The sequence below is a fragment of the Vitis riparia genome, chromosome 13 (genome assembly GCF_004353265.1).
Source record: "Vitis riparia cultivar Riparia Gloire de Montpellier isolate 1030 chromosome 13, EGFV_Vit.rip_1.0, whole genome shotgun sequence".
NCBI classification, from domain to species: Eukaryota; Viridiplantae; Streptophyta; class Magnoliopsida; order Vitales; family Vitaceae; genus Vitis; species Vitis riparia.
In genome coordinates this window covers 4756468-4773697 of record NC_048443.1, presented here as the reverse complement: position 1 = coordinate 4773697, position 17230 = coordinate 4756468, and the positions used below count along the sequence as shown (strand labels likewise).

General features: G+C 36.0%; 1 protein-coding gene across 2 annotated transcripts in view; it reads right to left on the bottom strand.

Annotated features, from left to right (window-relative positions):
- LOC117928116 (protein LNK2) overlaps positions 1-17230 on the bottom strand; it is a 53869-nt gene that overhangs the window by 5291 nt on the left and 31348 nt on the right. Inside the window, exons 2-8 of one of the 2 annotated variants that reach the window (XM_034847973.1) lie at positions 16868-17174; positions 16606-16735; positions 15838-16147; positions 15646-15735; positions 13412-14140; positions 13168-13325; positions 11781-12246 (exon numbers count right to left, since the gene is read on the bottom strand). In XM_034847973.1, coding sequence (XP_034703864.1) covers positions 12159-12246; positions 13168-13325; positions 13412-14140; positions 15646-15735; positions 15838-16147; positions 16606-16735; positions 16868-17174 — 1812 coding nt within the window. In that variant the 3' untranslated portion in view covers positions 11781-12158. Of the gene's footprint in view, positions 1-11780; positions 12247-13167; positions 13326-13411; positions 14141-15645; positions 15736-15837; positions 16148-16605; positions 16736-16867; positions 17175-17230 lie in introns of those variants that run through there. The other variant, XM_034847972.1, reaches the window with a different exon arrangement.

Genomic DNA, 17230 nt, shown 5'->3' with positions numbered 1-17230 from the left:
AATTTCTAGATAACCACTCAATATATTTCTTTTGGAAAATAAAAATTAAAGTCTTTACAGTGAGTAGGTTCTTCCCTTTTATAATGTTAGCCCTTAACTACTTTCTTATGGTTTCTAGAATATAATTTGTTAGTGTGAAGAGAGAGAGAAAAAAGGGAGAATCCCTAATTATTGTTATTGAAAAACTGTAAAGAATACACATTGGACTTGGGTATATATATACATGCTAGTGGGACCCACAATACAGTAAGGAAAGAAAAGGAAAAGGAAAAGTAAATAACCTAAATAACTATACATTATCTAACACTCCCCCTCAAGTTGGAGCATATATGTTATATGCATCAAGCTTGTTACAAATGTATTTAATTCTAGGACCTCTGAGAGATTTAGTAAAAATATCTGCTAGTTGATCATTTGAATTGACAAAACTAGTCGACACACATCCTGATGCGATCTTCTCTCTAATGAAGTGACAGTCAACTTCAATGTGTTTGGTCCTTTCACGCAAGACTGGATTGGATGCAATATGCAAAGCGGCTTGGTTGTCACAGATGAGCTTCATCTGTTCATCCTTTCCAAATCTCAACTCCCGAAGAAGATGTTTCAACCATATGAGTTCACATTTTTAGCTAAGAGGAGCATCCATATCAAGTGTTGAAAGATTGTTTATTGACTTTTCCTTTATGAATTTCACTAAGAGATTGAGAAGTTTAGGCTGTATAGGTCTTCTTGGGTACTAGATCTTCTTTTTTTTTTTTCCTTTCGTGCTTGCACCCTCTTTATACCACCCCCCCTCCTCCCCCAAGAAATATAGGCTTGCCTGCCATCCACACCAGAATAAATGTAGTTTTCCCGTTTTGTTAGGCGCCATTTAATCTAAGTTTTTGTTTGCCTATAAAAAAATGGAATGTTAAGAAAGATCCAAAAACATTGACGATACTAGGTCAGATGGACACCATTTTGTGGTTGAGGCCACATAAGTCATCTTCTATTTAGAATAAGATCTCTAAAAAAACTTGTTACAATTACAAATAACTAGTGTTTTAAAAATTGGACCGGACCAGCCGGTTCAACTGATCAAACCATCGACTAGACCCTAGTCCGATTCGACTTTTGAACCACTAAAGGCTTTGAACCAGGCACAAACCAGACAGATCGCCAGTTGGACTGCTGAATCAGTGAACTGGTCACTGGTTCTAAGTTGATTGGAGTTTCTATAGCCAGCAACACTCTAGTGCCTCTTTCGGGTGAAGAAACCATATTGAGTGTGGCAAGCCCTAAACTTGACTAAGACCATTGAAAAAAAAAGAACGAGATATTTTAGCTTAAGAGAAAAAACATAATTAATCAAAATTTACAAGCTTCATCCATTATAGCCTTATCTATAATAAAGACTCCAAATTTTACTCCCACAACGAATCATCAAGAAATACTTAAAATTATGAGAAGTAAAAATTATTTTCAAATTGCCCAGAACTATATGATCGAGTCAAATTTATTAAACTAGTAAAGCCTAAAAAATTCAGACTCATGTAATTGTGGGTATGAATCAAAATGGATTTGCTAAGGCTGAAAATTTTCCAAAAATTCTGTAATTTTTGACAGCCAAAATGACCTATTTTCAAGTTTGAATACAACCCAACATCAGTTATTGACTGATCAAGAGGATTCCAACAATAAGTTTCTTGTTGCATAACTTGACCAAGATCTAAAGTTAGGCTCATTTTACATGCTGTTGCAAATTCAGGGTGTGCTTTCCTCTTGCACTTTTGACATACTATATGCTCCTGGAAGACCATGAATAGTGGCTCCAGATTGTAAACATAAAGAATGAACCTGTGATCAACTTTGATCCTCAACTAGACAAAACCTTGAATCCACACAATATGGATGTATTTTATGACATTCCACAATAATAAGAGAGAAGTTCTTAGCATTCATAAGGGTTGACAACTCTGAAATATGTGGATGCATTTTAAAACTTGTGAGGCTAGTGAGCCCAAAGCAAACAATCATACAAGAGGGCATGTCATTGCTGGTGGTATCAAAACCAACCCTTTGTCAAAAGTGTGTGGATTTAAGCACCTCATGAATCATGGGTCGACAAGGATGTCAGACACAAGTCACTCTCCCACATTATTTGGGAAAGACAAGTTCCTTGCATTAACAAGGAGTGATGCTTCTATGCATGGACACATTCTAAACGCCATAGGGGTAGTGCGCCCAAAGTGGACAATATCCAAACAAGATGGTGCCATGACATATTTTGTCTAAACTTATTTCCATTTTGAGAGGAAATGTTAATGCAATCAAACACTTATGTTTGATAAACTTTCTCTAGCCTTGGTTTTCACTAACAATGAGGGCACAGTACTAAGTCTTCTTACACCATCATTGTTCAACAACTTTTAGCAACTACAACTTTTTCAATGCATTAAAGCACCCAAGGATTGTTGTTTGGAGTCACCTAATGGTATTTGATCATCATTAGATGGACGTTAAGGCAGATTAGGTGCTAGAAAGACAAGTAATACATTAGTAGTGAAAAAAAAGGGTAAAGTGAGGAACATGAACCTACCCTCTTAAGAGTCCAATTCCTTCTAGTCAAGGTATAAGAGATACTGAAATTTCTTATGATAGTTTGTTTAATCTTGTTATCGTGTTTCACTTTCCTTATTGATTTTCATCCACAAAAACCTTTTCCAAATTTCTGAATCACATTTGATTGACTATGAAAAGGATGTAACAGCTCCATCATCTCCAAAATTTGTTTTATACTTTTTTGATAACACATAAAATATCTATTTGATCAGCATGTCTTATTTCATATTGGGCTAACTGAGGGGAAAGATGGAAAAATATCTATTAATTTGATTCTCACAATTGTGTACATGATTGTTGTTAAATATATACATGTGTAAAGGCAAGGATCAAGGCTAAAAACTAGTAAGAAATCTCCGAAAAAATCTGTAAAACTCCAATATATAGTTTATAGCTATAGAATAATCTAAATATAGGAACAAATCAAGCTAATCAATCCCTATATTTTAGGTTTGACAACAAACTCCTTTAAGCTATATGATCTGATTGGATTTCAGATTCTCAACACTCCCCCCAAGCCAGTTCGTAGACATCAATCATTCTAGCTTGCCAAGGATTCCTAGGAACTGTAGCTTCAGTGGACCCTTCATTAGCACATCTGCTAATTGTTTTCTAGTCAACACGAATGGTGTACAAATCAGCCTATTATCTTATCTTTTCTTTAATGAAATGTCCATCAACTTCAATGTGCTTCGTTTTATCACATTGCACCATATTGTGAGCTATACTTATGGCAGCCTTGTTGTCGCAGTACAGCTTCATAGGTCTATCATTCTCCATCTTTAGTTCCTTTAGGAGGGATTTTAACCATAAGAGTTAACAAATTCCCAAGGTGATTGATTTAAATTCAGCTTCTGTACTAGATCTCGCCACAACTAATTGTTTTTTGCTTCTCCATGTCACCAAATTGCTTCTACCAAATGTGCAATACCCAGAAGTAGATCGTCTATCATTGATATAACCTGCCCAGTCAACATCCGTATACTCCACCTCTAGGTTGTTGATTTTTGAAAATAGGAGTCCTTTCCCTGATGCTCCTATGAGATATCTCGGAATTCTCACCATTGCATTCATATGTTCTTCATTTGGTTCATGCATAAATTGACTAACAATTCCAACTGCAAAGGCAATGTTTGGTCTAGTATGTGACAAATAAATTAGCTTACCTACTAACCTTTGGTAACTCTCTTAATTCACGATTGAGCTTATTGCTAATGTTCCTACTTTGTGATTGACATCAATTAGGGTGTCCACTGGTTTGCATGCAAGCATTCTAGTTTCCCTCAATAGATCTAGTGTATACTTTCTTTGTGACAAGAAGATCCCCTTCTTGGATCTAAGCCACCTCAATGCCTAGGAAGTATCTCAAGTTCCCCAAGTTCTTAATTTTGAATTCTATAGCAAGGGAATCCTTCAGATTTCCAATTTCAGTCAGGTTATTTCTAGTCACAATTATATCATCCACATATACAATTAGTATAGTCACCATACCTCCTTCATGTTTGTAAAACATTGTGTGGCCAACTTAGCTTTGCAAATATACTTTATCATGGACTGATTTGGTAAATTTTTCAAACCAAGCGTGTGGTCACTGCTCTAATCTGTAGAGAGATTTTCTTAATCTACAACTTTACTTCTCCCAAATTTTTCCTCAAAGTTAGGTTTCAATTCTATGTATACTTCTTCCTTTAGATCTCTATGAAGAAAAGCATTCTTTACATCTAATTAGTGTGGAGGCTAGTATTGAGTGGCAGCAAGTGAGAGTATAACTTGAATTGTATTCATCTTCACAACCGGTGCAAATGTTTCTTGATAGTCAAGCCCGTAAATTTGAGTGAATCCTTTTGCAACCAGCCTAGCCTTGCATCGATCAATTTTCCCATCTGATTTGAATTTACCTTGAAAACCCACTTGCATCCTATGAGCTTTCCAATAAGGAGATTCACCAAGTCCCATGTCCTATTTTTGTGTAGGGCTCTCATTTCTTCTTGAACCGCTCCTCTCCATTTTTAATCCTACAAAGCTTCCTAAATAGAATTTGGGATACTCGCACTAGAGAGATTAGTGATAAAGACTTTAAAGGATAGGTTAAGCCGACTATAGGAAAGAAAATTAGAGATAGGGTGTTGAGTGCAAGTTCAAATCGAGCAATGGGAATATTCAAATCAGATGAAGACCTACAAACTGATCTAGAACTTGGTAAATTTGGAGAAGTTGGGGAATTTAGGCACTCACTTGTGTTGTTTAAGTTTTTCCATGTTCTGTTAAGGGGATTGGCACTGAGAAGAATTGGTAGCTCCTTTATTCATTCTCGAATACACTTTTATCTTTATTTGTTTTCCTGGTCCGTTTTCCAAATCTTCTCCTCTTATATGATCTTCCTCATTTGGTATTTCATAATCTAAGATGAAGTTGGGAATGTTAAGGCCAATGGGGGTGAAGTTTTCAATAATAGTAACTGGTAGGATTTCCCAAATCTGATCTTCCTCTCTAAAACTCTCCCCCTGAAAAGAAGGTTTGGAGTAATAAGGTTGGTTTTCAAATATTGTTACATAGAATTTCCAACACTCTGGATGAAAGCATTTGTATCCTGTTTAGGTTGGTGAGTACCCTACAAAGATATGCTTAAGGGCTTTTGGATCCAATCTACTCTTAGTATGGTTATAGTTATGAACAAAAACAACACAACCAAAAACCTTTGGTGTAAGGGAGGAAAAAATGTGGCTAACACTAGGGAAGAATTTCTTAAGCATGTTCATGGGGGTTTCAAATGCAAGAGTGCGGGATGGCATTCTACTAGTGAGATATAAGGTTGTCAAAATGGCTTCTCCCCAATATTGTTTAGGAACCCCCATTTGAAATATTAAGGCCCTAGTAACCTTAAGGAGATGTTTATATTTTCTTTCAGCCACTCCATTTTGTTAAGGTGTTTGACATATGATGATTGGTGTATAATCCCATCGACATCAAGATATTTCCCAAAACTCTTCGAAAAATATTTTGTTCCATTGTTGATTCTAAGGATCTTAATTTTGGTTTGGAATTGGTTTTGAACAATTTTGTGGAAGGTTTGGAAAACAGTCACAACATCTAATTTTTTCTTTAAAAGATAAGTCTAGCACACTCGAGTATGATCATTAATAAAGGTAATGAACCACCTAGCTCAGGATAGAGAGGTTACACAAGAGGAACCCCACACATCACTATGTATAATGGAAAAAGGATTAGAAGGAGTATAAGCATGAGTATGGAACTTAGCTTGATGATGCTTTGATAGTTAACACACTTCACATTGATAATTTGTGACATTTTTATTTAGAAATAAAGAAGGGAACAACTTCTTTAGGCAAGCAAAGATTGGATGCCCTAGTCTAGAATGCCATAGCATAATTTCATTGTTGAAGGATCTTTCACATTGTAAAGCCTTTGGAATTTTCTCAGCCTCTTCCTCCAAAATAAATAAGCCTTCCAACTCCTTAGCATTGTCAATCCTTGTCCCCGAACATAGCTCTTGAAATACACTATGAGTTTGAGGGAATTTAGCACAACAATTTAGATGACGAGTAAGTTTACTGATGGAGATTAAACTACAAAACAAATTGGAAACATGTAGGACTGATTTTAGGACAAGATTGTTTGAGAGGACAATAGTTCCTTTTCCAACAACAAAAGAGAGACCCATATGCTATTTTAACCTTTTGATGTCCCGAACTTGTAGTATAAGTGGAGAAAAGATTTAACAAACCTGTCATATGATCTAAAGCCTCTGAATCTGTGATCCAAGGGTTGGATATTTTTTAGTGCAGGGAAGAGAGAAAATTACCAACTTGAGTTACATTTCTTGTACACGGAGAAGGGGCTATGAATTTTTGGAGAAACTCCAATTGTTCCTTACTGAAAACTGGGGCTTCAAATGCAGTAGGCTGTCCAATCTTTTGCTGGTCAGCCACTTGAAGTCCTCTACTATTTCCCCTTGTTGGTTTGTTTCCTCACCCCGATCTTTGTGGCTTCCCATGGAGTTTCCAGCACATATCCCTGGTGTGGCATGATTTATTGCAATGATCACACCATAGTTTATCCTTGTCATCATTCTTCTTATTGAAACTCCGTTGATTATTGACAAGTGCACTTTCTAATTTTAGCATTGAACCTTCCCTTGCTGGATTTTCTTTTATCATCAACACCATTAGCCTACTCTCTTTTATTCTTATTGCTGAGTAAAATTCTCTTATTGATGGAATGGGCTTTGTCTTCGGAAGTCTCCCCCTAAATTGGTTAAATTTTGCCTTCAAACCAAAAAAAAAAAAATCAAAAACTCTTTCTTTTTCAATTACCTTCTTATACAATGCACTATCCTCAACATTCTTTTAATCAAGGTCTTGATAAAGGCCCATCCCTTGCCAAAGTGATTCGCAGCCTTGAAAAAACCCATTACTGTTTGGCTTCTTTGCTTGATTTCAAGATCTTTACGTTTCATATTGTACGACATCGAGTCATTGTCTATATTTGAAAACGCAATATTAATAGCATCCCATACTTCTTTTGCAGCTGACAAGAACATAAAACCCTAGTTGATTTCAGTCTCCATGGAATTGACTAGCCATGACATCACCATGAAGTTCTCAGCATCCCAAATAACATAATCAAGATTAGTCACACTTTGAGCCTTTTGTTATCCTTCCAAATATCACATTTTGCCTCGACCTCTGATGAAGAACTTTACTGATTGTGCCCAATGCAAAAAATTTTTGCCCATTGAGCCTATGAGTTGTAATTTCAATAGTGGGACCTTTTGTAGAACCAGAAACTTGTCCCATTGTGACTTCCTTCCACTTAGATATAGTTTCGGACATAGTCCTCTAGCAACACTAGCAATGAAGGCTGAAGAAATTTGAGGAAGAAATAAACTACTTTTTATTTTCTTACACCTTTCAAACCGATTCTTGCATCGATATTTATATATGAATGGCTGAGATCATCTGCCTTAGATAAAGAAAAACTAATCCTTGATTTTAGGAGAAAATCCCTTATAAAATCAGGAAATAAAAGAAATAAAAAATAGAATAGGCAACAACTATATCACAGTTGTGCATATAGCTGTGACACAACTTTAACACAATTGTAACACAACTGTGGCCCAACTGTGCATGTAACACAACTATGCATACAACTATACCTTATGGATTTCCTTCTAATTTCCACACTCCCCCTCAAGCTAAGTTGTAAATGTTAATCATTCCCAACTTGGATCTCAAGTCTTTAAAGTTGGTTCTAGAAAGTGCCTTGGTAAGAATGTCTGCTGTCTGGAGTGTTGTTGGAGTGTAAACCAATGAAATCGTCCCTTCTTCTATCTTCTCCTTAATAAAATGGCGATCTATTTTCACATACTTTGTCCAATCATGATGAATAGGGTCCTTAACGATACTTATGATAGCTTGATTGTCACAAAATATCTTCATAGAATCTTCTACTGAAATTTTCATCTCGCTTAAGAGTCTCTTTAACATTCCTTCACAAATTTTATGTGTAATAACTCTAAATTCTGCTTTTGCACTGCTCTAAGCTACAACAGATTGTTTCTTGCTTCGCCAAGTAATCAGATTCCCCCATACATAGGTGCAATATCTTGAGGTTGATCTTTGGTCAATTATAGAGCCAGCTCAATCTGCATTTGAAAAAATTTCAATGTTTCTCTTCTATGTACTTTTGAAATAGAGTTCCTTTCCTAGAGTCATTTTGAGATATCTTAAAATACGATACACAACTTTTATATGTTCTTTAGTTAGATTGTTCATGAATTGGCTAGCCACACTGACTAAAAAAACAATGTCTAGTCTTATGTTTGTACTTCCTTTAACTGTTCCTAATTTAGAAGTGTAGTCCATAGGTGTGTCTGCAAGTTTACACCTAAGCATCCCAGTCTCCTTTAACAAGTTTAGGACATAGTTACATTCGGATATCACATACCCATTTTTGATCTAGCAATTTTCATCCTAAGAAAATATTTAAGATTCCCTTGGTCTTTAATTTTGAACTCAGGGGCAGGAAAACTCTTGAGTTTGCCTATTTCTTCTTCATGATCTCCAGTTAGGATTATGTCATCCACATAAACAATGATAATGACATTCTTTCCTCAACAGTGTGTTTTACAAATAGAGTGTGGTTAGACCGATACTAGAGTAACCAAACCTCTTTATGGCCTTGCTGAAACGATCAAACCAAGATCGAGGAGATTGCTTGAGACCATATAGGGATTTTGTTTTTTAGTCTACAGGCTTTGTTAATGTTTGTCTCAGTCTCAAGACCTGAAGGAATTTCAATGCACACTTCTTCTTCTAAGTCACCATTGAGGAAGACATTCTCGATGTCCATTTGATGAAGAGGTCAATCTCAGTTAACAACTAACGACAACAAAACACGAATTCTATTCAATTTGGCAACTGGAGCAAAGGTTTCTTGGTAGTCAATTCCATAGGACTACGAAAAATCCCTTAGCAACTAGTCGAGCTTTGTACCTATCAACACTCCCATCTGCTTTGCACTTAACTGTGAAGATCCACTTACTCCCGATCGGATTCTTTCTTTCTAGAAGTTCTCTAAGCTCCGATGTCCTATTCTTTTCAAGAGCTCAGATCTCTTCCTCAATGGTTGTCTTCCATTTAGGTATTTGTAGGACTTCCTAGATATTGTTGGGAATCCGAATACCCATAAGACTAGTAACAAAAATCCGATAACCTGGTGACAAACTCTTATAGGAGATAAAGTTATAAATCTGATGATTTAGGCAACATCTTACTCTTTTCCTTTTGACAATTTGCAAATTGAGCTCATCATCTTCTGACTCATTAGTAGTAGAATCAATGTTACCTGAGTGTGTCTCTTCTGGGACTAAATTCAATTCAGTTTCATGTACTAGTTCGGGATGTGTTCAGTGCTCTATATCTTCTTGAGACTTCTTTTTCCTTGAGTATACAATAAACTCATTGCTATTGACAGTCTGAGATTAGTTTAGGCTAAGAGGAGCACTTAGCTCGGTGTCTACAAATTTAGTAGTTTGGAGTGGGAGATTTGGAGCAAGAAAGATAGGGTTAGAGTTGTGACCAATAACAAACTCAAGTGTTTAAGGTTTAGTCATGGTTTCTGTTTCCCAAAACTGGTATTCCTGAATTCTATTATCTCCTTGAATATCGGTTTTGGAGTAATAAGACTGATTTTCAAAGAATGTCACATCCATGGAGGTGTGGAACCTTTTTGTGACAGGAGAGTAACACTTATAGCCCTACTGGTTTGGAGAGTATCCTAGCAAAATACTCTAGCATCAAGCTTATTTTGATGTTGTTAGGGAATGTGAACAAAGGCTGAGCAACCAAATACCTTTAGTGAAATGGAGGAAATGAGCCGAGTCCTAGGTTATGATTTGAGAAAGACTTTGCACCGTGTTTGGAAACTCAAGACATGAGAAGGCATTCTATTGATGAGATAGGCTGCAATAAGTACAACTTCTCCCCAAAAATTCTTTAAGACATAGGAGGAGAGCATAAGAGCCTTTGCAACTTCTAACAAGTGTTTATTCTTTCTCTCGGCTATCCCATTTTGTTGAGGAGTATCAATGCAAGAACTTTGATAAACGATACATTTTTTTAATAAGAATTCCCTTATGATAGAATTGAAATAATCTCTTGCATTGTCAATTTTCAACACATGTATTTTGGTACAAAATTGGGTCTGAATCATGTTATAATTTTTTAAAAAAATTTGACCCACTTCTGATTTTACTTTCTGCAAGAATATCCAAGAAATTCTAGTATGATTATTTACAAATGACATAAACCATTTAGTCCCTGTTATGTTATTTATCTTATATGACCCTCAAACATCACTATGTATCATGGAAAAAATGATGAGATGGTTTGTATAATTGAATTGGATAGGGCTTGCAAACAAGCTTGGATAATTGACAAATTTCACATTGAAAACCATCTGAACTTTAGTGAATAATGATGGAAAAAGTTTTTTAAGATACAAGAAACTAGGATGTCCTAGACGATAGTGTCATAACATGACATCACACTATCTTTATTAGAACTAAAGAAAGAAACAAACCATTTTTCACCAATTGTCAATTGAGATTGTCTTTCAATATAATTAGTCACTTTGAAGATATAGAGTCTTGAACACAGCTCAACACTACCAATCATCTTCCTTGAATTCAAATCCTAAAAAACATAATGGTTTAGGAAAAATTTAATAACACAATTCTTTTCTCGAGTGAGTTTACTAATGGACAACAAATTGCAATCCAAGTTTGGAACAAAAGAACAGAGCCAAGGTTTAGGTCCTTAGAGATGACAATAGAACATATACCATCCACCTTTGAGAGAGAACCATCAGCTATATGAATCGTACAATCCCCAAAATAAGGTGTATAATTTTGAAAAATTGTGGCATCTCCAGTCATGTGATCAGAAGCTCTTGAGTCAATAATCCAAGGACTCAAATTTTCCTTTTTTATTTTCAGAGCAACAAGAAAATTACCTTTTCAAGCAAAGTATCCGAACCTGATGATAGAATTAGAGGAATTTTCCACATGTTGGGACTAGTTGAACACTTTTTGCAACAATTCCAATTACTATTTGCTGAATGGACTGGAATTAGGTGGTGTTGGGTTGTCTACAACAGTGACATGGTGTCCTTGGATTTCTCTATCATTTTGAGGACGTAACAACTTCCAATTCGTTTGTTTCCCATGGATTTTCCAACACGTGTCCTTGGTATGACCTAATTTTTGGTAGTGATCACACCAAGGTCTCCCTTTCTTGGTTAATTGTCATTAGAAGGATTGAGAGGACCCCGGGCCGCTAGGATAGAACCCTCAATGATAGGTTGGTTGGTTGGTTGGTTTGTGACCCCAACATGACTTTCTTTCTATTTTCTTCCCAGCGCACTTCTGAGGCAACTTCTCAGATGTTGGGTAAAGGTTTAGTTCCTAATATTCTGCCTCGAACTTCATCCAGATTTTTGTTCAATCCCAATAAAAATTTGTAGATTCGTTTCTACTCAACGATCTTCTTATATTTGATTGCATCCATTGGGCTATTCCATTTAGTGGTTTCAAATATGTCTAATTGTTGCAAATGGCAAGTTAAAAGATTGAAATATTAAGTGACATACAACTCACCTTGGCATAAAGCATGGAGGATCCTTTCTATTTCAAATATCTTTGTTGTGTCTTCTGCATCGAAATAAGTCTTCCTTGTTGCTTCCCTGATTTCTTGCATTGTTCCATAGAGTATGAAATTTTCCCCTATGTCATTGCTCGTTGAGTTAATTAACCAAGACTTGACCATATTATTCTCAGCCTTCCATCCTTTGAATTTCGGATCTTCTTTCGTAAGTCGAGGCACTGCATTGGTGAGGTAGTCATCCTTCCTTCTACCACGTATGAACACCATGACTGCATGGGACCGCTGAAGATAGTTTTGCCCATTCAGTTTGTGTCTAGTAACGAGAAGAGCAGTACCATCTGATCCTCCACTGTTGCTTGGAATAGGAGCTTCTTAAGTGGAGGCAACTTCTGAGGTTGAGGAGTGCTTGGTGGCTATTCCGTATTTGGTCATGGATGGATTGAATGGTTCAGAATTAGCTCTGATACCATGAAGAAATTTGAGGAAGAAAAAAGAACTTTTTATTTTTCTCACACATTTTAAATCAATTCTTGCATCAATATTTATACATGAATGGCTGAGGTCATCTACCTTAGAAAAAGAAAAACTAATCCTTGATTTTAGGAGAAAATCTCTCATAAAATCAGGAAATAAAAGAAATAAAAAATAGAATAGGAAACAACTATATCACAGCTGTGCATACAACTGTGACACAGCTCTAACACAGCTGTACCTTCCGGATTTCCACAAAGGCCACTTTTAAAATAATCTAGAACCCAAAAAAGGGGCTTTAATACTGTGAAAAGAGAGAAAAGGGAGAATCCCTAATTTTTGTTATTGAAAAACTGTAAATAATGCACATTGGACTTGGGTATATATATACATGTTAGTGGGACCCACAATACAATAAGGAAAGAAAAGGAAAAGGAAAAGTAAATAACCTAAATAACTGTACACTATCTAACAAATACCATGGGTGAAAAGATGAAAAAAATTCTATTAATTTGACTCTCACAATTGTGACATGATTGTTGTTAAATATATACATGTGTAAAGGCTAGGATCAAGGCTAAAAACTAGTAATAAATCTGGGAAAAAATTTGTGAAACTCCTATATACAATTTACAGCTATAGAATAATCTAAATGTAGGAATAAATCAGGCTAATCAATCCCCGGATTTTAGGCTTGGCAACAAACTCCTCCAAACTGTATGATCAAATTTGATTTCGGATTCTCAGCACTAACTTTTTAAGCTATTGACAATCTAATCACAATGTAATTTTTACCAAGAGAAATTATAACAGTTTCTGCACTGAACTTTTTTATACATAAGATACAAAAAAATTGTCTAATTTGCATATGTAAACAATATAAGGAAAAAGTGCAGTTAGGTTTACAAACCTGTTATGACTATTGATTTCTTCTTTAGCCACGAACTCATGGTCATCCCTGCTATTTTGGTTGGTGCTGCTTGTGTCACAAGAAAAATGCCTTTGCATTGCACTTTGAGACAGTCGAAACAAACTATCACGAATACAAAGTCTTATTCTGATGTCCAACTGCAAAAAAACATTGATTTGAAGGTAAGATTGTAGAAGTGAACATATTCCACCATGGAGAGATTGCACTTGCAAGTCAAACATACCTTTAAGACAATATCTTGAAGCCGGCTAAGTATTGTGTCCTCTGCTGAATATGCATCAATTTTCATAGAGATTGTACTAGAATCATCCTGTCCCATAGGTGAGTTCGGATCAAGAGAAGAAAGAGCACTTAGATTTTCCTCAATTTCACCATCAGCACTCTCCATATGCATATTTTGGTTTTCCTGGGAACATCTATGAGTGATGGAAGGATTGGTGCATGAGACTTGATGGTTAAACTGCTGCTGCTGTTTCTGAATAGCAAGCATTGCTCGGATTTGCTGCCGCCTCCTTAATTTTTCAACTTTTTCCTGAGGTGTCATGGTCAGAGGCTTTACTGGAGCATCCAGTGATTTATTTAGAGGATTTGCATTATCGCGGGGTACTTCATAACTAGAAAGCAGTTGTTGATGCTTATCCTGTCCACTATGGGTATGTGGCAAAGCAGGCATGACAGGAGTTTTATTTGAAAGATCCGTATAAGCAGAAGAAGCTGTGAATGGACTGGAAATATGCTGATAATGCAAAGATTCATGCCCTTGAAGCTGCCTTTGTTGACTGAGGACTGAAGAGGGACAAGTTTGCACTGAAGTAGGAGCAAATTGAATCCCATATTGTTGGAATTGATTTCCAGGTGGACACCAAGTACCATACAAGTTCTGCAACAACTTTCCTTCATTCTTTTCCTCCAATTTTTTCTGAGATTTCAACAATTTCTTTTGCCTATTTGCCTGTACATACAAAGAAACAACTAGAACAATACTCTGGTCTTCCAACAAAGAATTCACACATTATGTCCTATTCACTTCATTTTTCTGCAAAGATATATTCGAAGCTCAAGCAAAAGAAATCCTAAGCCTATTATATGCTCGATAATTGATATCCAAAAAGTTGATACTCGATCACAAATAAAACCATATTCAGTCCAAAAATTCTTACAGCCTTATTTTATATGGTGTGTGTATATATGCTTCAAATGAAAGCACAATTAATTTCTTTCTTGGATGTTAATCCCAAGCTGGAAACAATCTGTGAACTTTTGATATGCAAAATTGAATTACACATCATCTGCAGGTGGAGTTCAAACAGAAAATTGCATTCCATTTCCCTCCAACTCACCGTTGTTTTTTCCTGTTTTTTTACAGTATTCCAGATACTGACTGGTTGAGGCAGTCAAGATCATTGTGACAGACATGCACTTTGCAGAGAGTCCAAGTTAGTTTAGACTATTATAGGTTTAATTTGGAGACTATCCCATCAGTGTACTTGAATATCCAGAATTTAGCTTTTCTTCAAAAATAATCTAAAGCAACAGTCCCTTGTTAACCATGCAATATTATTTGAAAACAAAAGGCATTTCCATGCCAGGGCAAGGCTTTAAGATGCAAGAGCATTTGAGTAAGTAAATATGACATGTACAACTACTTTTGACACATATTATCCTCAAAATGATTCGCATCAGGTTTCCATAAATGGTTAAAATCATTTAATGGAACAATGCAGTTTAGAGAATATCTTGTTTGTTACTAAGGAGGCAATGCTTTCATAAATGATTGGCACAATAAATGGTCCAACAGTTTGGATGATGAAAATTTCATATTTCTTTGAAAAAAACATGTCCTATATGCCATGTGCATCAACATGCCAGGTAGTGGTAGTTCAGGAACAGGTCCTATCATTATTTAAAAAGCATATCAGGACCTGTCCTGGCAGGCCATTTTTCCCTTTTAAATATGAAAAATGAACTCTGCTACAAGGGTAGAAAGTGCAAGGGGGAGAATGAATCCTTCAAGCAACAAGGCAATGGATACAAAGAGAAAGGAAAAAACCAACACAAGTTTCTCAAGTCATTGAAATGACCCCTAAAAGGTTTCTGAAAGGAAGCACTTGATTTGGCTAGTCTCTCTGCCAGTTGATTGGAAGACCTCCCAAATGGTTATTTGTAGCTATTTTAAATAAATTCATTGATAACATGATTATTGTGATATACACAAACAAAAAAGAAAAAAACCCTGATAAAATCATCCCTATTAGGTATCAAAAATTATTCTCAATATACAGACAGCTTTACTTCCATAGTGTGAATCCTGAATTTTCCAATTTCCCAGGTACTCTTTTTGGGGAGCAAGAGACAACAATAGATCATTCATTTTCAGCAAAGTATTAATCCAGGCCCATTACCTGTTTCTGGTATGTTGGGTAACTGGATGGTTAGAGATTGAAAAAGATTAAGTACCTTGTCTGCAAATTTATTCGGGGTTGCAGCATTTTCTGCAGCATACTGAGAGTTTAATGTTGTGGTCTTTCCAACTATGTCAAATGCTATCTGTAGAACCAATAAAAAACTTATTATTTTCTTTGCTCTACTGATTTAAATACATGAAAGAAACTTTAAGCACTAATCATATAGTACATTTTCAGTTCATACCTGGTCCTTCATTATGGGCTTACTTTTACCTCCACCATATTCTACTTGATCCATGGTTGCACATGTATTTTGTTGACCATGAGATGAGGGATGATTCATTATCCCATAAGCAGGGGTAGAGGACTGATCTTCATGTTCTACATGCTCTGTTTTGATTTCAAAATGCTCTGATGTATTCCTCAGAGCTCCTAAGCCCAAACTTGGTGAGTCCACAGATAATGGAAAAGATTTCACAGGGCTATTAGTTGAAGATGACCATAGTTCATCTGCATTACCAAGACTAGCATTTCCAAACACTGGAGCATCATTGCTGCAAAATCATCACTTGTGAGGATATTAGTTCACACGGATACCTTTGTTTATGGCTAAACAAGACTTATTGACAGGAAAGGATGACAAAACTTTTACAAGTTACACAATCTCTCTCAAACTTGACAAATTTAATCCTGTTGAAACTTCTATTATTCAGGTTTAAATATTATTTTACAAAATATGAGAAATAGACAGCAGTATTTATACGGCCAAAAGCTACTGTCCCAAGTTTCTGTTTTAAGGGGTTATGTTCAAGGGTAAATTGGTTTTAAATAAAACATTGTGCAAATTATAAAGGTCCCTCGTGCTTTTCATGACAAGATCTAACATATGGAGAACAAGATTAAATTAACCTTTTTCTGAATGATCACACAAATAGAAAGTTTCAATACAAGGGTTTTGCCAAGATGATGTTAAAGTAGGTGTAGGGAGAAGGATATGGATAACGTGCACTACCTAAATATTCTATCAAGATCATCAAAGCTTCCAATGTTAGCCCAGCCATAGTCAACAAAATCACCTTGCTCATTTTCATCATGCTGGTTTCGAAAAATCTCAGGATCTTTATCAAGTTGAGTTGTCTCAGCTGTAACAAAAATTATCATTAGAACTGACAGCAATATTCAACATAATACACTACCTGATGATCTGGCAGTTGTGCCACATCTTGATGTATCATATTCAATAATTTCAATGAAATTGCTTGAGATTTTAGTACCCATGGAGTCCTGATTAGTTTTGGCAGCATTTGATGAAGACAAATCAGACCATGAGCCCATGGAAAATCCTGTCCCAGGCAGTCCTTCATTTATGTCCAGGTTGGTACTATGCTCCTGCTTGTTCCCATGGAATTGGATTTTAGCTCCAGATGCTGTCTGCTCAGTGGGCTTAATGTCAGTGACTTCCTGATTCCAGTCCTTGTTATTAACCCCAAATGTAGCTGGAGGTTTTTTTTCATTTTCATTAGGATAAGGTACAGTATGGTCATCACTCTCACCAGCATCACCCCATATTATATTTGCAAGCTGAAAATAAAACAACATATGAAGCATCACCATAACATGAGATAAAAAGAAAAGAG